The sequence below is a fragment of the Parus major genome, chromosome 4, assembly GCF_001522545.3.
Source record: "Parus major isolate Abel chromosome 4, Parus_major1.1, whole genome shotgun sequence".
Taxonomy (NCBI): domain Eukaryota; kingdom Metazoa; phylum Chordata; class Aves; order Passeriformes; family Paridae; genus Parus; species Parus major.
Window position 1 is genome coordinate 34,619,547 of NC_031771.1, and position 22,759 is coordinate 34,642,305.

The following is a 22,759-nucleotide window of genomic DNA, read 5'->3' on the forward strand; positions in this document are numbered from 1 at the left end:
AAACTATGTATTTAGTATCAAGGGTATCTGAAATTACCTTGCTTTCTGAAAGCTGCTAAGTTAGAGAGTACTGTACATATCCACTGAAAATATTGTTTCCTAGATATTGCAAATAATAAAAGCATTGCAAACAAACAGTAAGGTCAAAAGAAATGACCTTCAATTGTTCTTAATGTCCATTCATATATAATTTTGCCACCATGATTCATAAATTATAGTAAGAGTAATTTATTCTATAATTTCTTTGCAGGCCTGCCAGATGACCCCAACTCTCTTCTCTGGTTCAAAAGCAAGTCCAGAAATTTGTTTGGGTTGGCTAGAACTATAATTTTTCCAGAAGTTTTGGAAGACTTCATAAAGGTGTGAGTTTGAGGCAGTCAAGACACAGGAAAATATGTACTCAGATTTCAGAAGAAAATAAAACAACTCCCACTTATTCTCTGCAATAAAAATGAATGAATGAATGAATGAATGAATGAATGAATGAATGAATGAATGAATGAATGAAGTTTCTTCAGATATAAAATATCCTGAAACATAAATTTCATTTGCTTGGCCATATGATCAAGACAGATGGCAGTCACAATTTCTCACCTCAATCAGTGTGCACTTTTCTCTTCAGGCTGTAACACTGCTTTACCAGATAGCTCACCCTGAAGCATCATTTCCAAACACATGTTTCCATAACCCTGTTAAGTAAGGCTAAAGTAAACATTCTTGGATGTAAGAAAGATTTACTGATCATTAATTAATTACTAAGATTACAATGATATCTGCTAAATTGTTCTCCTGTGGACAGGCTGCTAACACTGCCAGAACATCATTACAAATATTGAAATTTGTTAACTGTAAATTCCACACATGGGATGGCAGACCTGACACTGTGACTGCATAAAGAAAAGGGTTTTGCCTAGGCTGATAGTCTCACATATTCGGTTTGAGAATAAAATTTACTCATTCTATGAGAAAAGAACGCCTATCTTGTAATTCTGAAGCATGACATATGTATGCTGCTAGCCATTCACTATTAAGTCATAACACTATTGGGAACAGACACTTGTTAAAATGAAAATGTCATAAATGGGAGGTTAAAGAACCACACTGACAACAAATTCTTGCTGTCATAATTCTACCAGAAAGTTACCTTAATGTCTTACTAGTGAACCACTCAGGAACTTGGTCTGTTTTCTGAGCTCTGCTGGTATTCAAGGAATGCTTAAAGGGTTAAAACCAGAAGATCTGGTGAGGAGGAGGGAATAGTTGTGCTCACAGTGACCTTGCAGCTGGGATTGCTGAAAATGTCAGTGTGGGGAACAAATATGTCCATTTTTTATGTCTAGTGTGGTTTATCCTCTGCCTGTTTTAAGTGGAATTCTTGTAAACATAACACTCTCACAGAGATGCACAAAGCCTTTTGTGGTAGTGAGGCAGGCAGAGACCCTCCTGGTGGCCACTAGGATGAGCTAAACCCAAGGAGCCTGTGTCCCTGAGTGTCTCTGCTGCCCTGTGTTGTGAACAAGGTAATGAAATAAATCTACTCTGCATTTTAGCTGTGGCTTGGTGGTTGCCTTGATTACCTGTGTTTCACACATTACCTAACCAGCACTGACAGAAAGAGACATGGTTCACGATGTGTATCCTTGTGGAATCTTCCATCTTCCTAAAGAAGCATGTCTTCACGTGCTACCTTGCTCGTCATCTCATTGTTTCTTACTGAAACTGTTCCACCTAGTATAAATTAATTGCTACTTATTAAAGGAAAATGAGGAGAAAAACATTCTTTGACCTCAGCATTACAGGATAATTAGGCAGGTTATTATTTGAACATGGATTTTCATGTTCCACACGTAATAGCACAGTCATTAGAAGAAATGCAACAAGCCACAAATGCACAAACTCCCTGCCTGCTGAGCAGCATTCAGTGTGCCAGCAGGTCCATCCAACAAGGCCCTGGGGTTGAGCTTGAGGGCCTGTTACCTTACTAACAGTGAGAGCTACTGGTTTTATGCAGCCCCACTAACAAAATCACATACAGATGTCGGATACTTACAAAGATAGAAAGCAGCAGCTGCTACAACGTACTGAGGTCTTCATAAAGCTGAAAATGTTGGACTCCAGTGTCTAGGTCTATTTTGGAACCTCCCAAGAGAAGGTAACTTTTCTTTTTTGAAGCACTCTAAACAAATAGTGAAACTAAAGGCTTCAGCTTTTACAACTGTATTGTTCAGGGATTTTTGTTATTTGCTGTGAGAAATACTTGAGGTACTTACATGAGATAGTCTACTGGATGACCACGTTGCCTCAACTTCCAGTATGCATTTGAAGCTCTTCCCAAATGCCAAATCTGGAAAAAACATAGGTACAAAGCAAAGCATAATGGTTAAATTCAACACTGATTGGGATGTTATGAATAGCTGCCTGACCAAAGTGCAAAAATTATAATTACAAATGACAGTTGGAATATTTATCTGACAGTAGCACTTATATTTCTCATAGTGAGTCACTACATTATTGTTATAAAAGTACAACTTTATGCAAGATCAAGCTTCTATTCCCAAATCTGAAAGAGTCTTGATTTTTCAAATTAAGTTACAGGGTTATGGCTCTATTCTTGAGTGTGGCTGCAGATGTTATCTTAGCTCCACTGAGCATATTGGTGATTGTCTCTTCCCTAAAACTCTTTGTGATTCAGTAACCAGATATCCCTTTGACAGAACTCCCCAAGAATCCAATCTCATAGTCTGTCCAAACACAGCGGTGTTAACACAAAGCACATCTCACAGCGACTTTCAATTAAATAGCCAGTCAAGGAGACTGAATTCATACTGCTCACATTTTCATAAAGCACTGTAGTAGCAGCAGCTGTTCTGAAGTTGTAAAGCCTCCTCAGTCAGCAGAAATTCAAATTCACATTTTAACAAAGGGAAGGTGATCCAAAAGTTATATGGGGATTCTGTACTTTCCCATCCTGAAAATGGGAAACCTAAATTAAGTATTTACATGACAGAAGAGAGAATAAGGGAAACATTACAATAGCCTGTTGATAAAAAAAATGAAAGAATAACTGGATGCCATTCCCAGTTTTTCATATCTTTTACTGAATTTTACTGGGGGAAAAACTGTAGATGGGCCTCTAGCCTGAGGGTTGAATCATGAAACCTGCAGAGAGACAGGCACCTTACCTCAATCTGCAAGAAAATTTAGAAGTCTTCTTTTGCCAAACTAAGAATGTGCTGTCACAGCTGGATAATTTTCCATGCTTCTCAGTTCCCTACTGTGTATCCCTGCATTCTACCTTTTGTTGGCATTAGCAACTGTGTGGCCCTAAAGTAAAACAGAACAGCTTGCTTACATTTTGAAAAAGAAAAAAATTACTTGTTTTTAGTTAGACAGCAAGCTGATCCATTTTGTGGAGCTCCACAATTACCAGAACCAACTGCTTAATTGAAGAGAGAACACATACTTCAGGATGTGGGTAGTAACACCCCTTTTGAGCAAAAGATTCTATCTTCAGCTGAAATCATCCTTTGGATAGACAAAATACAACCTTCTATTCAGCTTTTCATTATTAATTGTTATTTGTTATTAACACTTAATTGTTCCTTGTCCAGTACAGTTGCTTTTGGTGGATATTGTTAGCACTGCTGTAACTATGATTCCTGGAGCTGACATGCTTACAGGAATGATGATGGTATGATATACATACCTGATGCATGCTTCCTCAGCAAGCCCTGCAGCCTTTTCTTGCAGCTCTTAGGTGGGAAGTTATGAACCCCATAGCAGAGCCCATGGAATGGGGTGCAGGCAACAGCTCTTCCCAGTGCCAAGTGCAGAAGGAGGTCAGAGAGGCTAAACTGTTGGATCTGGAATGAAGCATGCACCAGTCTGCCAGTCCTGGTACAGGAACAGTAACCTCCAGCAAAGAGACACAGCAGGCAGGGAGAAGTAGCACTGCAGGAATCAGTTAAAGGCTGGTAACACCCTTAAGCTCAAGCAGCAAAGTGATGTTACCCCTAAAGATCTGTTTTTGGGGCTAGCACTTTCACTAAGCACTAACAGAAGCTGTCATAACTTTAGCTGAGAAGTGAGATCACAGGACTTTTCATGTTGGCAGATTTTTAAGAATGGGTACAGATGGAATGTCAATAGCCACAGTTCATTAACACTGAAGCTACTCCAATGTAATTTATTTTCTACTCTATAACATACAAATTAGTCTTTAGTAACAGCCAGATTAGCAAAGCACACTTGATTGCATCTGAATTAAACTTGTTTATAATATCTTTTACATCCACCCTTTTAAACTATAATATTTTCCTACATCTATTACTGTAAATCCTTCAGAAAAAAAACCCACATAGCTACAGAAATGATTACACAAGGAAAGTAGGAAACTGCCAGTTCTACATTGCAACCCAATGCTCAGGAAAAATGCTGCTGATAAAAACATTAATTTATGTGAAGTTTCAGTTCCTTTGTACTTCTGTATGTACTAGCCTGACAACCCAACCACAAATCTCACAGATGATCCATGATAATTTGTCTTGGATTTTTTCTTGTAACAATGTCTATGCAGGAGCAGCATTAAGCTAGCAGCATAACCGTTTTTATTTTCAAAAAGCCTGTCTCTCTGTATTTAATAAATAACCACATATGCCACCAAGCATCTACTTATGAACAATACACATTCATGATCTCGCTAAGTATAATTCTAAACCTGTAGTGCTGCAATATTGTAATCTACTGCTTCAGCAATTATGGCATCTTTAAAAGGTCATATCATATAGAACTAAATCCTCCCTGACAAATACTACATGATAAAATTATACTACAACACAGTCTATGTCATGCATGAAGTACACTTCAAGAAGAAAATTAAGCAACAGCTGAACCTAGATGGGTATAGCCAGAATGTGTCAAAAAAGCTGACAGCAAAGAAAGCAAAAGTAATATAAAGAAAACATTTATAAACTGACAGATTACAGATTTGAAGAAAATAAAAAGTACCATTAATGACAGAACAGGAAAAATACTACTGTGATTCTTCTGATTATAGGAGAACAAGCCTTTTTCCTGTTTGGGAGGGTTAGGTCTATACCAATCTTTCTATACTTGTATTGGAAAAATAACAAATTTGGGTCTTCCCATCTTTCCATAAGAATACTCAAAAAAACACAAGGCCACGGGATTTCTCTGAAATCCAGTGAATTGAACTGAATAATTCAACTGAATTTCTAATTTGCATTGAATTTCTAAATTGAATGTCTTATTTTTTCAGAGATTTAAATGACAAATGTTTAGAAACTAGAACTATAAACTGCAACCCAACATTCCAACTACATTCAAGTGGCAAAGTCCGCTGCTTTCTATATAATTACCCAACACCAGCAATCAAAATCATAACCTAGCAACAAAGAGAATTCAGGTCAAAATGTACTTTAGAGTCTGCCTGGCAAGTATGCAAAGGTCACTGTAAAGGTAGGAGCTAATCACACCAAGACAGCACTGCACCAGCAGCTGTATTTACTTACACTGATTTCAACTGTTAGGGAAAAAAAGAAAATGAAAACACAGCTAAGGTTGTTAAATGCACAAACATAAATGTTTGCTTCTGACTCAAAAGCTTAAATAACAATATTAGTCACAAAATCCTGAGAATCAGTCATTTCTGCTTCATGAACATTTCAGTTTTTGCTGTAAATTTAATGGCATTTATGCAGAGGAATGAACAGACCCTCCAATGAAAACACTTGTACTTCAGTGCTTAATATATAAAATACCTGCTGTATATTAGAGCTGGAGTAAATTTAAGTATATAGCTGATGTTTCTTCATGCATACAGACTATAGATAATAGCACAGAAATCCTGCATATGTTTCAAAACAAGAATGAACAGCACTGTTAATGGGTTACAATAGTCACACAATAAACTAAACTCAAACAACAAATGCTGATAGATTCACGTTGGTGTATATAGTATTGTACATTCCTTCTAAAAATCAGTCTTGAATTCTCTAAATTATTCCTGACTGAGGCAGTTACAACTGAAAGATCGTGTTTCAGTGGTAACCTACAAATGGTGAAAAGACAGGGAAGCTTTCTTCAGCAAGTGCATAGGAAACATTGCCAGGGTACACACAGATTGCTTTATTAAGGAACAATTTGATGACATGCGAAAATAGAGCACAGTTCGCTTTTAGTCAGACTGTTGAGCAAAGATTCTTTTTCTGTCTTTAGAAACAGAAAAAAAATGGCTAAAAAGAAGCTAATGAACTTAAAAAAGCCCCACAGCTTTATAGGCAGATGCATTCAATTGAACCATTAAATCACAAATCCTCATATTCTGTTGTAAAAGTTGGATAGTCAAAGCTGAAATAGAAAACAGTAAAATACTTTTTTGCAATCCCAGAAGAAACTGTCAAAGTTTTAGCTAACTTTTGACAAGAGTCTGTACTTGATATTTATCTTTCCTAAAAGTATTTGTGTGTCTGCTAAGCATAACAGAACACCATTAAAAACCATTAAAGAAGTATTTAAGATATTTACCAAGCACATTATTTTTCTAATTCTGAATTCCATCCATAATATCAGAATGGTACATTCTTAATATTATGATTTCATATATTGTCAAATTAATGATATATCAAAATAATTTACACAAACTAACCCTTTTATTTATAACTAATGCAACATCACAAAGCAACCCACATTATCAAACCACATGTATTAGTGCCTATGTCTCACGGAGACAAGTAATTTTCATAGAATAATAGAATCAGTAAGGTTGGAAAAGATCTCCAGGACCACCATGCCAACAAAACCATATCACAAAGTGCCATATCCAGTCTTTTATGGAACGCTTCCAGAGATAGTGACTCTGCCATCTCCCTGGGCAGCCCATTCCTATGCTTGACTACCCTTCCAGTGAAGAAACTCCTCCTGATATCCCCAACCTGAACTTCCCTCGGCACAGCTTGAGACCACTTCCCCTTGTCCTGTCACTGGCAGTCTGGGTAAAGAGGCTGCCTCCCACCTGGCTACACCCTCCTCTCAGGCAGCTGTAGCTGAGCCTCATTTTCTCCAGGCTAAACAACCCCACTCCCTCAGCAGCTCCTAGGATTTACTCTCTAAACCCTTCAACACCTCCATTGTCCTTTCTCTGGACTCACTCCAGCCCCTCAATGTCCCCTGTGTTGTGAGGGGCACAGAACTGGACACAGCACTCAGTGCGGCCTCACCAGTGCTGAGTACAGAGGGATAATCCCTGCCCTGCTCCTGCTGGCCACACTATTGCTGATACAGGCCAGGATGCCGCTGGCCTTCTTGGCCACCTGGGCACAGCTGGCTCATGTTCAGCTGCTGTTGACCAGCACAGATCACCTGACTACATAGAAAGTTAGCACTGTAACAGTGACTTCAAAGTACACTGTTATAGGGCACTCATAACCTTTACTGGCATAGACTAGCTAGTACAGAGTGACATAAGCCTTCTAGAAAGCAAGCTCTGGGTGTTCCCAAAGGTGTTCCCTCTTTCAGAAATGAATCCTGGAGGATTCAGCTGCAGCAATTTGAGACATTACCACTCAGCTCCCAGTACTGAACCTTTTACATTCATAAGCCACAATGCAATCTTCAAAGTAGAAATCACTAGGATTTTATTAATCTATTTGCACTTGACTGCCCAAATTATCTGAAGATAGAGCAGCCATGGCAGAAGGGTTGTAAGTAGCACAGGTAGGAAACATCTTAAGCTATTACAGATATATTCAGTAGGAGTTTCTCTGACAAAAGCTTTCTGTGGCCTGCAGTGAATACTGCTACAACATGCTCTGAGGATCCAGTGACAGGAGTCAGTAAATCACTTTGTGAATGAAGCTCAATAGCAGACCATTAAAGAGAGCCAGTCTAGTTTGAATGCTTTATTTCCAGCTTTTAAAGATACCAATTTGAAACAGAAAGCAGCAATCAATCTAAGGCACAGTACACAAGAATCTAAACAACTTTACTAATACATTAAGGTGTGCTTTTATTACCCAATGATTTTATTTAAGTAGACAGAGAATAATTAAAGTGACAAGACACACTCTTTTTATTCGCTCCCCCCTTTTGCCATTTCCTAGCTAAAGTTTAGCAAAGATTCCATCAAATGATCAGTAAGCCACCAATTTAAGAGAATGATCAAACAGATCTTCAAATACCTGTGGAATAATCCTCATGATGCTAAAGTTCTATTACAAATGAATCCTGGTGTTTCTAGACACAGAAAGTGACAAAAGCCAGAGCTGTAGGTAACTGTCACACTCTAGGCATTCAACTGCTCCTTTGCAGAGGTTAATGTGCTGTTGGACGGGGTGAGCGCACAGCATATTACTGACAAGGAAATCACTGGGATTATGGTTCATAACTTCCACTACAATAAACAGGATGATTTCCAATTGTCTCCATATCCAGTCAGTCAACCAAAATTCCTTGAAGGTTTGTACTACCAGGGATGCTAGCATGTACTCTCTATTCAAATGTATTCTCAGCTGTTGTGGAACAAGGTAGAATAGTCCATAAGGACTTCTTACCTCTTCATTAAAGCTTTAAAATAGTCTCCACTATTCCTCAAGCCTCTTTGCATGTCAGCATTTTCATGCAATTTTCTTTTCAAAAGAAAAAAACTGGACTAAATCTTAGAAAGATAATTAAATATTCTCAACATAAATTTTATGCGTAGAGTCATAGTTCCACTTCCAGCCCGTTATTCCAGATGTCTGACAAATATATTTTAATTGTCAAAGCAAAGGGCCTGTTGAATGATTATTCATCACTTCTTGCTACTCAGTTCTTAGGAAAACAAGCAGACCATAACAGCCATTAAATGCTAGAAACAACCATTTTGAGATGTAATAACTGGTGGAACTTGGCAGTGTCCTCTTCTAAGCTGAAATGTTAATAGGAGAAAATAAATTAAATGCAGTCTACTACTTGCTCAGTTGGTTGACTTAGCAAAGGGCTCGAAACCATGAAGTGAAACTGAGTGAATCCTGGAATTTTATTACATGCAGCACCTAGGAAAAAAAAGAAAAGAAGTTTCTAATTTGCTACATGTGGGATTAGTGTCTCTGTCACAGCATTTTATCATCTAAAGATCCAGTTACTAATTCTACTACAGTGGTATGATTATTCTTTTACAATCTGTTTAACCCAAGACATCTTGAAAGTATTCAATTTTTAAGTTAAAATATAGTACTACTGACTGCTGTAGTGCAATTAATGCCCTTATACTACAATTAAAAACAGTAACACAAGTCAGGAAAATCTCTCTCTCTTTCAATCCTGATTAATTTAATGAGTTCCTTCAACACTAATCTCTTAAACACAGAATTATAGGAAGTAAGAGAACAAAGAATAAGCAAGGCAGTCTAACAAAATAATCCACACTGATTAGCAAATTGTACTTCCTACTGATCTAAGAGTTCATTAATGAGATGCCTGGCACAATGACTGCTCTTAGATCACTTTAAAGCTGTGCTTAACATTTATGTTCTCCCTCCCTTATGCCATATCTAGGGAAGGCAAAGCAGTCTGTTTTAAAAACCTTCAAATTAATCATATACAGTCCAGGAAAACAAATGAAGGTTGTAAATATTTTTGGGTTTTGCTAAGACTTCAAAAAATTTTGTGAAAGCCTACGACATCAAAACGCAAAATTAAATTATCTCCAGTCTGCACTAGGACACAGCTGCCCTGCTAACCAGCACTCCATACTGTGAATGGACAGTACCACTGCAATCTTCAAAGACTAATTCATGACTTCTTTAAAATCTACATTACAAAAAATACATTTTGTAAATCTGTGACCTAGTTAGGGTCAAGCAACTTTGTCTGCAAAAGAAAATACATACCATAATTTCCAGTTGTATTGGCACAAACGATAGCACCAAAGAACTTTGGAGCGTACTTTTGGATTCTGGAAATAACTTTCTGACAGGCTACTGTTGGGTCTGTTCCCATCCTCATGTATTCCACAGCTTGATAACTAAAAAAAAACCAACCCCATACCCAGAAAATTAGCCATACTCAGGTTATATAATTTAAACAACTACAGAAGATACCTTGGTTTCTTTGAATAATGGAAACACATGATAAATAATTTTTAGACCAACTTAATATTGGCAATTGTAACTCAACTTTTACATAAAAAGCAATTAAAAGCAAGACTAAAAGGGACTCTACGAGATGACATCTATACCATGTATCAGTCTATGGCAGGCCAAGCCAAGAGTGAACTCTGATGGTTTGCAGTAGTAGAGGCAAAGCAAAAGATCAGTTAAAAAACTGCAAGGAGCAGTGGCTTAGAAGACTTAGTGGCTTCTGTTTTTCATTACACGATTGAATTTGACATTAGAAGTAATTGCTAGTTTTAATAAAGGTTAATGACAAGATAACTTTTTGAGGAAAACTCAATATTACATTACTGATAAACTACTGAGTTCAGTAAGCATTAAAAAAATCTTTCAGAAAAAATTTAAGTTTCTGAAAACATCAAAATTGACACATTTTATTTATTTTAAGAGTATGAAGGTATCATGTTTTCATCAAGACTTTGAGCCACTTTCAAAATTTTTGCAAAGTGATTAAAAAAAACCCCTTATTCCATGAGTAATCAAAATGAATTTCCTTTATATCGAAAGGAATTGCTTGAGATGAACCAGCTGCATTTCCAAAATATCCTGACATAAAAAATTACTTATGTTTCCATTTTCTTTCAGAACCTGAAGATTAAATGATAACTCAAGACATACAAGCAAACATTTTATCGCTTTGATGAAAGATGCGTATACCAAGACCAACTCGTTACACTAAGGCATCTACAGACTGCATTAATTACAGATGTTATCAAAGTACCACAGAGAAGAGTGACTTGCATTTTGAGACTCTCTATTATCTTTGATTTATTCTAACAGTCAAATAGGTTCAAGTTATATAAAGATAACTATCTGAATATAAAGCTGTATTTCACAGAAGTCTCTTCACTAATCAAAAACTCAACAAGAAGTTGCTGTATCAAGGAAGGCATACAGAAAATGTTAGCAATTTTGCCCTTTATTTGACACTTCCTTCACTTCTGAGAGGTTAATTCTTGTCTTTGTTTTCATGTGGGAATATCTAATTATTATGGAATTAGTGAAAATCTTTATCTATAAGAACCAGCAATGAATCACCCAGTCTGGCGGTTAACCCACCGATGCCAACATGAAACATTTTAAGCATTATAGACAAACACTTCAGGCTGCTTAACTGCAATCTAAGCTTTTACTGACTAACCTTATAATGGAGATCAACTTACTACTCATCTTGGTATTTTGTATGGCAAGATAGATCATTTATGAAGTTGTCAACTGCCTTGGATTTGAAAGACTGACTCAGAACAGTTTGAAATTCACTGACAACATCTGTAAATATGCATCAGCTAGCAGGCTTTCTTGGCTGCCAGTTTCAGAAAAGGTGTCTGAGTAATATAAAGGCCACTTCTATATTATCCTTTAAGCATCACTGCCCATTATGTTCAGCATGGACTTCCATAATTGATTCCTGCTGAGACTGACTCACAAGGATGCTCATGAAGAGAGCCATATCTTACACAGTTTATGCAAACATGGTGACAACACTAAAACACCTCTTTCAGTTTCCAATTACATGCAATTACAAAGGATTGCTGCAGTGATACCTCCTATGTGAGCTGAGACCCACACCTCATCCTTTCTACAATTTATCATACCTTCCCATACAACAAATTGCTTTGGAGAAGAAAGCTAATCAGTTCTGCTAAAAAGCATACGGGTTGGAAATATTACCCACTGACTGTTTCCTCACAGCTTGGTAGTATTAAGGAATCTGTCATCAAGATATTTAAGTCTCTTCTTTTAAGACAGATCATAATGGTAACTTGGATCTGCTACTGTTCTTTCCCCTTTCAGTCCTTCCTTTACTCCCAACTTCAGCAGCCACTAAGTCAGACCATATTTTTAATCAGTATCTTCATTTGCTGAGTCCACGTTTTGCTGCAGAAATCTAGCAAAGTCTGCCCTAAGGACAAACCTGGGTAAGAAGCGCATCATGATGTCACCATCCCCAGTGGCTGCAGCTCCTCCAGCTGTACTATCTGCGTAGGATCCCGCTCCAGCTATCGGAGAATCTCCAACACGTCTGCAGTGAACAGTGGAAAACAAAACACAAACTTTGCTAGCCTTATTGCCTCCAGATGACTTAGCATTAAACCCACAAGAAAACAGAACAGGTAAAGAGGTCAATCCACTGCAGTCAAAAGTATTGTCTTAAACTACCTGTGAAAGTGATCTGTGATAACCTGACAGACCTGAGGCTTAATCCACCTCCAATGTGTAACTGTCTGTTATTATACTGACTATAGTTAAGCCAGTGAGCTTTAGCCTGTGGGCAACAGTAAGCAGCTGGGGACGTTAATATGTTCAATAACTTGTTGCTAAATCCAGAAGTTGTCTGACTTGGTTGACAGACAATAATCCTAACTGTGTAGAAAAAGTATCTCCAAGACAAAACACAAGCCTGAGGCTCTGATTTTATGTACATTTCTTAGGGGACTGTGCGCCTCTCCAAAATGCTTATTTGTCTCTGGTGCCTTGCCTTACAAGTTGTCTCACAACTGTGCCAGTGGTTTGTGTCTCTATATGGCAAATTAAGCAAGCTGAGAAACAAGCATTCCCTCAAATAAACACATGTAGTCTTTCAACTGAATCAGTTTCTCAATATTAGGATTTATGGCAAGTGCACAAAAAAAAAAAAAAAGCCGTTTTGTGATCTAAAGGTTAACGTTTTAATCCCCAATGACAGGTTTAACATGGGAAACAAGATGGGGATGAAGGCTTTTTTGTAAAATCAGACATACTAACCCTGGAAGTTTGTGGATTGCACCATTAGTAGATGTCCCAGAAGCAACAGTTCCATTCACCCCAATTACAACCATACCTAAGATTTTCAACAGGGAAAAAACATTCAGAAACACTACTAACATATTTATTTAGTTAGCACTACGCGTATCAAACAGAACCAAAATGCCCAGACTACCCAAATTACTGATCTCCTGAAATACAAGAGTTGTACTCTTTAGGAAAACAAGTTATTTTTAGAAGAGATTTGAAGATTTTTACAATCTATTACAAGTGCTCAAAAAGAAATGTGAAATAGTGAATGCCACACTGTTCAGAGCTATATATTGCTGCTGCTGCATATGCAGCCACTGCCTCCTTTTTAACCAGTAGAGAACAAGTACCTGGTGTCACCACATTGAGCACCAATACCATCAGAACAATGAAGTTCAGAAATTACAAATGGTACTTGAAGGAAATTAAACAAGTCAGAAGCATGAGCTTAAATTTGGCAGAAGATGACATATTGCCTACCAAAGTAACTAGAATTACACAATGAACAACCAAATGTATGGATGAGCCTACCCCTTGCTAATTTTGTGCTGGAAGGAAAGCCACTGCCTCGTACTAAAGAAGTTTAGATTGTCACTTGGAAAGATTTGGGATCAGTTGTTTCTCCAAAGAGCAAGACTTTAACTCCATAGAGCAGGAGAGGGCATTAATTACTGCTAGCATAAAACTCGAGTACAAAGAGCCAGGAAGCAAAATTTGATGAGCTGAATTCTGTTTCTCTGAAGTCTCTAAGCGGTATCTTCTCTTTCCTGACCAGTAGGAGCTAAAAACATAGAGGCACAGACCCAATGGCCTCTGCAAAAAAAATTGGAAGTGCACCAGCTTCTACCAATGTCCAAAATGTACACTGAATGAAGACTCCTCTCAAAATGTGCTCCTCACAGAGATATTTCATATGTAAAACAATGGGGTGGGAAATCTTGAAATAGTAATACAAAATACCATCATTTACTACAAAACAGCTTAGGATTACTTAATGATCGATCAATTCCTGAACTGTATTTAGCAGATTCCTCTCTCCTCACACTCCACAATTTCTGTTTTCCACCACTTACCGAATTACCCCAGCAAGTAAGCTAGCTATCAACTTGAGAATTTGATAGGTTGCCTGACTTCCGTAGACTAGGAATTGATTATTAGTAAGATGAACAGAAACAAAGAAAGATTCACACTTGAAACAGCTTAATTCTTGGTATTGTAAAGACCATCAGACAAAAAGTTCTGGATTGCTAAACTGAGAAAAATCCAAACTAAACCAAAAAGTGCAGGTTTCAAGACTACAAAGATATGAAAGACATAAATCTGTAACTGCCCTAGTCCTTTGTCTGATCTGCTCATTAATCTACCTATAGGCTTAGCAATTAACAGTCCTCCATCAGAAAACTCTTAGAAGTTTCTGGGACTACTACTACTACTACTAACTTGTTTTAATGTTAGTTTCTGTAGAAATTCACTGATTTAGAAAAAAGACAGAAGAAAAAATGAAAGCAAACTTTATTTTACAAGATCAAGGAGTATGACACACACTGCTTTTAGTTGGCAACAGGACTACTGGTATACTCATTTCCTCTACCACTGCAAGGCCTTTTAAGTTGGTCTGACAGCACACCATAATCAAGATAAGCATAATTATTTTTAACTTAGTCAGTTTTCTAAGCATCCACAGCTGGCCAAGCAATTATGCCAAAGTATCCGTGGGAAAAGCAGCAATGATAAAGAGCTAATGGCAAAAATGAAGCAAATGTCTGTGCAACCAGTGAACTGGAAAAAAAACCAAAACAAATCCTACTTTTAGGCACTCCATCCTAATATGTAAGTAACAGAATCTTGAAACCACTATAAACAGGAAACAATTCCTATATGAAATACTTTCCTTAATACTTAATACTTTTCTTAAATACTTAAACAAATATGACTTAATCATTAGAGGAATGAGAAAAAAAAAGATCACCATCATAGTTACCAAAAGTTCTTACCAATAGTATCATGGTTCTGAACACTTCTTTGTGAGCTGGTCTGTTCTTCTTTATAAGTTATTTTTTCACGTCGTTTATAGGGTCCACAGGACTTTGAAGAGTCTGGCACCACATTCTGTAATTAGTTTGTTATTTGCATGAATAATATAACATATTCAATACAGATATAGTAAAAAATACTCCAATCAATACCTATAATCTACTATAAAGGAAATTGATATCCTTAATAGATGTACTCAATAGATGCACTTAAACCACAGAGTTATACTAAGATCCCACAGATTGTTTTGTTTAATGAATAAAGACTGGTTTCTGGTATTCTAAAGTAAAAAGGATTTCCTGGAGAAATTGTTCAAATTAAAGACTCTCCTTTGCTCAACTGACTGGTCAAAAAAAACCCCGAACCAGTGTACAAATGTAAAAAACTGTAACACCCAAAGTAAAAAAAAAATCCCCATTTAAACAAGCCAAGCTCACCACAACAGGCAAATTTAATGGACATCTGCACTAACCTGATGTATTCATAGGTCTCCATAAAGCCTCTCAACTATTTAAAGATCTTAATTATTACTGTAAGATTTTCTTTCAGAAATTTATACATGCACTTCTTTGTTTATTTTGCTAAGTCTGTTCCAGTTAAAAACTAAAATAAAACTCTCACACCAAAACACAACTGCAGCAAGGTCAAAAGCAGCAGGATCTAAGAAATAATAACTAGACACATACACTTCCAAGTCTAACAAGTGCTTAGTAACATCACGTTTTTTCTGTCTAATAAGCAAAATTTATTTTTCTTCACATGTAAAGTGCAACTTCAATATAAGCTAAAAGGAAGGAGCAATGCTGCACTACTGACTTTCTAAATCCCCCCTTCACTGCCATCATTGCACTGTACCTTCCAGTAGTTTGGCTGACAGCTTCGATTAAGCCACTCTGAAAACAGCGAAAGAGATTTCTGGGTAGTTAAATCTTCATATGGGAACCCCATTCTTACAGCAAACAGGGAGGCTTGAAAAGCAAGAACAAAATAAAAAAGAAACATTGATTTATTCACAGTTTTATGATAATCCATTCATGTTATGGTTTTTTTTTTAGAAGTCAACAAATTCTAAATCCTTTTTGGAGATGAGAATCCATCTTCAGGGAACAGTATCAGCCATTAAAGTGATGTAAAACTGCAGGAGCCAACTCTAGATTCACAGGTAGTAACAAAAGTTTTCCCATTGAAAGAGAAACAAATGCAACTCTGTTAATCAACGGGACACAACTAAGAGTGTGGAGAAAAAACAGACTAGGCTGTGAGGGTCACAGAGATAAGTAAGTCATACAAATATATTTTCCTTAAAAAGCAAATTTTTATCATAAATAACAGCACATCCGCAATTAAAACTCTGATACTTAAAGAAAGCAATCCACCAGCTTACATCATATTGCACTTCTTCCTTGCAGCTTTAAAAGTGACAGCTTCCTTGTTTTGAAAATAAATATAGTATTTATATAGCAAAAGAAATACCAACACAAGCAATGAAATAATGCTACACTTCTAAGAATGACTTATCATTAGGCAAAGGGAAAAGAAAAAAGATCAACTGTTCTTTCATCTTTCAGCTGTAGATACCTTTGATATTTCCCAGTAACAGATACCGTTGCTAGGTTCAGAGGCTTGAATTTATGTTATCAATCCTTGATAATAATGTCATTATAATACACAGTACACAGCTGAACAAACTTATCCAGTCCAAAAATTAAGAGAAACCTTCAATTATTTCTGGACTGCTTTTCTATGTTTTTCTTAAAAACTGAAACAAGTAAGGTATCATAGGAAAACAAAACTGACAGCTTAAATGAAATATATATTTTCTTACTTACAGAACAAACAGGAAGAATTTGGGTTTTTTGGTTTTTGTTTTGTTTTACTTTTGTTTTTTTGGTAAGATAAAATTGTGCTTGTGCGTGTTTGTCAGCAATTCTTTCACAATTTTTTAAACATTGTTTCTATTCCAGGAAGCATAGTTCCTAATTTGGCATCTTGAACAAAAAAATGCCTGCAGAGATTACATACGTTTATACAAAAGATTTTACCGTTCTATTTTTTTCTGTAATGTAAGTATTTCTACTTAGAAAATAAACTATTTGTTCTCTCACATGCCAGTTTGAATGTTCAAATGGATTTTCTTTTTATTCATCTTCACCCGGTGAAGACAATCAGTTTCTCTTATCCAAGTTCCAATTTCCACAAAAAATACATTTCTTCAAAAGAAATAGTCTTTCTCAATTTCTCCAGTGCTTTCATTAATTCATTAACATTAAACATCACCTCCAGTTTTTACTCAGCTAAAAATTTAGCTTTCATATCTTTCTTTTGCCACTACTGGTAGACATTTTCTTCTGAGCAAGCTATCACTGACAGTAAGAACTCAGCATAACAAACTTGTCCATATACCCCCATTAGGCAAAGAGCTATCTTCACAGAAGATACCACTTAATGATACTTAAATCAGCACTTTATTCCTTCTGTTTCATCTTCCTTATCCTTTCTGCTCATTCTCCTGATTAGAATTTAAAAATACTATGATAACTAGCAATGAGGGGCAAATGAGTATTAGAAGTATTTCTCCTTCCACTACTAAACTCCTGACCAATTAATTTTTCTGCACTACATGTGAAATCTCTCTCAAAAAAGCCACTCATAATCATGGTCAATTGCCTTACATTAAATAGAATCTACAGGTTTCTCTGTTCAGACCTTCAGTCAAATTGTATCCTCACCTCTCAAAATTGTTCCATTTTACTCCATCAAAAAATTGCTCCTGCACTTACTTTGGTACATGCTAATTCCTTCAAGAATATTTTATCGTCTCATCAATTTCAAAGCACTTGGATCACCATTAATGCTCAAAATGTCATTTTCCACACTTATCTCCATTTCTTTCTGAGCAGGTACAGGCTCGGAGCAGGGTTCTTAAAAGCCAAGAAACTTGCACACTACTCACATACCTCTGGGGAATGAACATCTCTTTTTGAAACTGGTACTATTCTACCAACAGCAGCCTGCATTTAAAAAGCTAAACCAAGCCTCCAATTTGTTATTGCTCTTTTGTTGTGTCTGGGAGTACAGCCTCTAATGAGCTTTTTTACATTTAAGTTCTCACTAATACTTTTAGACTATGAAATACATTAATCAGACTCAATATATACCAAAATATTAGAATTTAACTCTAACGCCTATCATGCCATTCCTTGGAAAAAGTTACTTCATCATTTTAAATGCAACATTTACATCTAACAGTTTCTATAGTGTCTTTTAATAAATCATCTTTGGTAACTTGAATATCAGTGATATTAGCAAAGCCTTGGGATTACAAGTCAGCATTTGCAGTTAAGCTGATGGAAAAAAATATAAAACTATTTTTTTCCTTCTAAAAATAAACCTATTTCATAGACACAGAATGAAACAATGAACACTTTTGAACTATTTTGAGTAGTTTGATTTGATTGTCAAGGAATTCTTCCACTAATATTACCAAGATGAAAACTATATTACCAAGATGGCAATTTTATTAGGAAGTGTTTTAAAACGAGGATTTGACTTGGAAATAGTTAAAGGAATAATTACCTGACTCTCCCACTAGTAATGTATGCTTAGTGTATTCAATGACCTTTCGTGCTACACCAATTGCATTTTTCACACGCCTGAGATCCGCAACAGCCCCAACTTCCATAGTGTTGCTGGAAACAAGGAATATTTAAAACTTATTAAAACTAAAACAATAATTGCACATTTTTTACTAGACAAAATCTGTTCTCATCTAAATCAAAAAGCTTGCTCCTTTAACATAATGCTTTAATTGTTCTATGGCACAGATAGACATCAGCATACTAGTAGGGAAAGACTTCCTACATATAGCTTCCTTTCACAGGCATGGATATGTTGCCCAAGAAACAATACTTCCATTCACAGTGATATTTTCAGTAGAGTAACTATTTTGTTACATAAGCTCATAACATGAACTTGCAATTACTTTTTAATCAGGACAGCTTTAAATAGCAAATAAATTATTGAAGACAATTTTTCTGAAAGTGAAATATTTATGGACTGAACGTAAAGGGAAAGCTAACAAAGCTACAAACCATCTGTTTCAACTGTTATACCTACAAGTGGATTAATACATTAAAAGTGCAGAGTCATTTCCTACTCTTCCAACAATGTATGTTATTTTTCCTTGTTCCAAGTTAGCTTGTCCCATAGTCAGCCCTGAAACAACAAGATCCTTTAACAACCCTCAAGTGTGTCAAAAATGGTGTGAGAAACAAGTTAATGGAAGCTGGCTTTCGCTGGTACTATATGAATTGATATTATATCATTAATTATACTGTTGATTAAATATTATGTCGTCAATATTGAGAGAGTGATACACATTGTGGAGTGGTTGATGTAGTAGCAGTGGCCTAGTTTTGAGGTTGGTTTTCAGGAGGATTGTTTTGTGTGCTGCAGTGGGAACTTGTGAGTTTACACTGAACGGCTGTTGCTGGCCAAACCTTTGAGACAGGACCTTAAAAGGAGCATAACTTCATCCAATGATAGCCCTGAGGACCACAGTGAAACTGCATCAGCGCCAAGGACAGTGACATGGACAGAGACTATGTAAAATCAAAATAAATATGCATCAAACTGATGCAACACCAGGGGTATAAAAGGCAGAGCTGCCATTTTGTGGACAAGCCTCAGGCATTTGGCCACACTCCCAGCGCTGTCCCTTTTGCTTTTATAAAACTTCTATAACTCATTCCCACTTGGGGTCTGAGTCATTTATAACAGCAGGGATCATTCTTTTCTCCATACAGTTTCCTTACCCATCCATAATCATTGCATCCAGAGTTGTTTCTCCACTTTCATCTGGGCTTCCTCCATATCCCACGCTCCCATCGCACTGATCGATCTCACACTGACCACAGCCTCTCTCAACCGCGTCAAGCTCTGAGCCTCCGGACTCTAAAACTCTCCAAGCTGTAATCAACACAAATAATTAAATGTCACCAGGGAAAACACTTTTCACTGCTGCTTAAAGATGGGCATGACTCAGGTGTGGTGCACTACATAAGTGGATAAAAAACAGTAAACTGTAAATTATAAAGTGAAAATATAAATAGAACCAAAAGAACATAAAGTATCACTTTTCTAAATATTCTTTTTCTTGCATATCTGATTAATGTTTCTTAAAGAGAAACAGAGCTTTCCTTCTGACTGAGGTATTATTTATTAACAATTACCACAAGCTCTCCATATCAAATACCCTTCTCTGCCCAGAACCAATCATTACTTTATTACTGGTTGTTTAAAGCCTTCTGGGAGAATGAAGAAGGAAAAAAAATATTTTTGACTCAAAAAAAGAAAAAAAGGCCAAAAAAAGAGCCACCCTCAAAAACTTCACATGAGAATATTAAGAATATATTCCATATAATATATATATAATACATCTTTTTCTATATAATTAGGTATATAATATTAAGAATATATTCCAACTGCAGAACAAAAAGTTATAGACCTACATCACTAACTACATAAGTACAAAAGCAAAGTGAAAATTACATTTAAGAAATTAAGTCTCCATGTTCTCCTGTTCAACCCTTGGTCTTTTGTTCTTCAGGATCTAGATCATGGTGCAGCTTTTTAAGACATTACAGATGTGTCAGATGACATGACTTGAGTACACTGAGCCTGAAGGCATTGCACATACAAGATTTCATAAGGATGGACCTCAGGCAAGATATTTAAGGTGCTTGAGCTTGCTGTCACTGATAATCACAGTCCTGCTTACTCCTATTTGTGCCGGCTCTGGTGCTCCATCACCTGACAGACCCAGCACAGGGGAGGCAGCACATGCACACAGGCCAGCTCTTTTAGCTGAAGTAAACCATCTCAAGAAGGCTCGTGATCACAGATGCTGCATGCCAACTACATGAAGTTGCCTGCACCAGGGAAAAAGACTTAATACCATGCATCCACCTCCACATATGCTTGCCTCTACTACAAACTTCAGTGTGAGGCGTATTCTCTGACTCGTATTACCTTTACTGCTGTGAGTAGGCTTGGCACAGGCTTTCAGTAGCTGCAAAGAAAAGGCCTTGCAATTTTCCTGAGTATTTCACTTCTGACTTTATTTGTAACTTATTTCACAAGCAAGCATTCCACAGTATGGGGTTATTTTCAACTCTTCTGTAATAAAAGTCTTTTAAAATTAGTGTTCACAGCTAACGTATGTTGCCATAGGAAAGCCCGCTTTTACTGTCAGTAACACACCACAAAACAACAGAGCTTCAAAGAAATAATGTAACTACCTAATTCTTTAGGGGACAAGATGGAATCCCAAAGAACCCCATAAATCACCATTAAAAAACACTGCACAAGAGTGAAAACCACATTATTAGCAAAAGTATGTCTTTGATCTAGCTTTTCCGCAGTTCCTAATTCCGCTCCTTAGTTTTGGTGGGTTTTTGTAGCGTTATTTCCCAAAGTGAATAGTGAAACCATTTGCTTGCAGGCTCCCGGCAGCAGAGTGAAGGAAGGGCAAGCTCCGGGACTTGGTCCTTCCCCTGAGAAGGGTAACTCTTTCCAAGGCACCTCCCGCCACCTCCCCGCCGGCAGCGGGGCTGCCTCTGAGCCGGACGGGGCAGCGCGGGGAGCAGAGCCCGGGCCCTCCGCACCCAGCGCCGCTTGGCAGCCGGCTCACAGCCCGCTCCTTCTGGCCACACACCAGCCAGTCACGCCCCAGAGACTCATTTTTCCTTAAGCAGCACCAACACCCAGGTCTGCCTGGCGGCCCCTCAGCAGGAGAGCGCTCCCGAAAGGAACCAAGCAGCGCGGCACAGCACCGGCCCACCCGCCCCGCTCCAGCCCGGGCCCCCGCCAGGACACCTGTCTCTGCGGCCGTCCTGAACGCCCAGGTGTTGATGACTACAGGCAGAGCGGCAGCTGAGGCGGCGCCCGCCGGCGTCAGCACAGCGAGCAACAAGAGCGCCACCGCCATCCCCCGCCAGCCCCCGCCGCGTCCCGCCGCCATCGCCGCCCGGTCCCCTCAGCCGCCTCCAGCCAGGCGGCGCAGGCGCACAGCCCGGCCCAGCCCGGCGTGAGCGCGCTGCCCGCGGGCGGAAACGGCGCCGTGGCGAGGAAAAGGTAAAGCCCCAGCTGAGGCTGTGGCCCACGCCCACAAATACAATTTGCATTTCACAAAATCGTAGAATGATTTGGGTGAGAAGGGACCTTAAGAATCACCTGGTTCCAACCCACGTGCTGTAGGCAAGGACATCTTCCAGTAGAACAAATTGTTCAGAGACTAGCCTAACCTGATACTGACCTTCCAGGAATGAGGCATGCACAGCTTCTCTGAGCAGCCTGTTCCAGTCCCTCCCCACCCTTTCTAATATGTAATCTAAATCTACTCGGTTTCAATTTGAACCCATTCCCTTTGTCTTGTCACTACGTGCACTTCTAAATAGTCTTGCCTCATCTTTCCAGTAAATTCCCTTCAGGTACTGGAAAGCAGCAGTTAGGTCACCCTGAAGGCCTGCCTTTTCCACACAGAAATAGTCCAATTATCTCAGCTTTTCCTCATAGGAGAGGTGTTCAATCCTTCTGAGCAACCTGATGTGGCTTTGCTCCAACAGGGCAATCTCCTTCCTGTGTTGGGGTCCCAGAGAGCTGGATGCAGTACTTGAGCTGGATCTCACCAGAGCAAATTAGAGGGGCAGAATCAACTCTCTCAATCTGCTGGCCATGCTGCTTTTGATGCAGCTTTTTTATTGAGTCTGGGTATGTGT

General features: G+C 38.0%; 1 protein-coding gene across 1 annotated transcript; it reads right to left on the minus strand.

Moving 5' to 3' along the window:
* Positions 1–7,904: 7,904 nt before the first annotated feature.
* Positions 7,905–22,017, minus strand: AGA (aspartylglucosaminidase). The gene is made up of 9 exons (XM_015625635.2): positions 21,858–22,017; positions 19,796–19,949; positions 18,558–18,670; positions 15,837–15,949; positions 14,942–15,056; positions 12,918–12,993; positions 12,088–12,195; positions 9,891–10,024; positions 7,905–9,053 (listed from the first exon to the last, which is right to left on the minus strand). Exons 1-9 carry the CDS (start codon positions 22,000–22,002, stop codon positions 8,953–8,955), a joined length of 1,059 nt encoding a protein of 352 aa, XP_015481121.1. The 5' UTR covers positions 22,003–22,017; the 3' UTR covers positions 7,905–8,952.
* Between the last annotated feature and the right edge of the window lie 742 nt (positions 22,018–22,759).

Bases quoted from the DNA above. Each gene is read 5' to 3' on its own strand.
- AGA (XM_015625635.2), bottom strand. From the start codon at position 22,002: ATGGCGGCGGGACGCGGCGGGGGCTGGCGGGGGATGGCGGTGGCGCTC. The intron at 12,196-12,917 runs GTTAGTATGTCT...TGTTCACTGCAG, and splicing joins GCAATCCACAAACTTCCAGG to ACGTGTTGGAGATTCTCCGA. The intron at 9,054-9,890 runs GTATGTATTTTC...TTTTTTTCCTAG, and splicing joins CAATACAACTGGAAATTATG to GTGCTGCATGTAATAAAATT.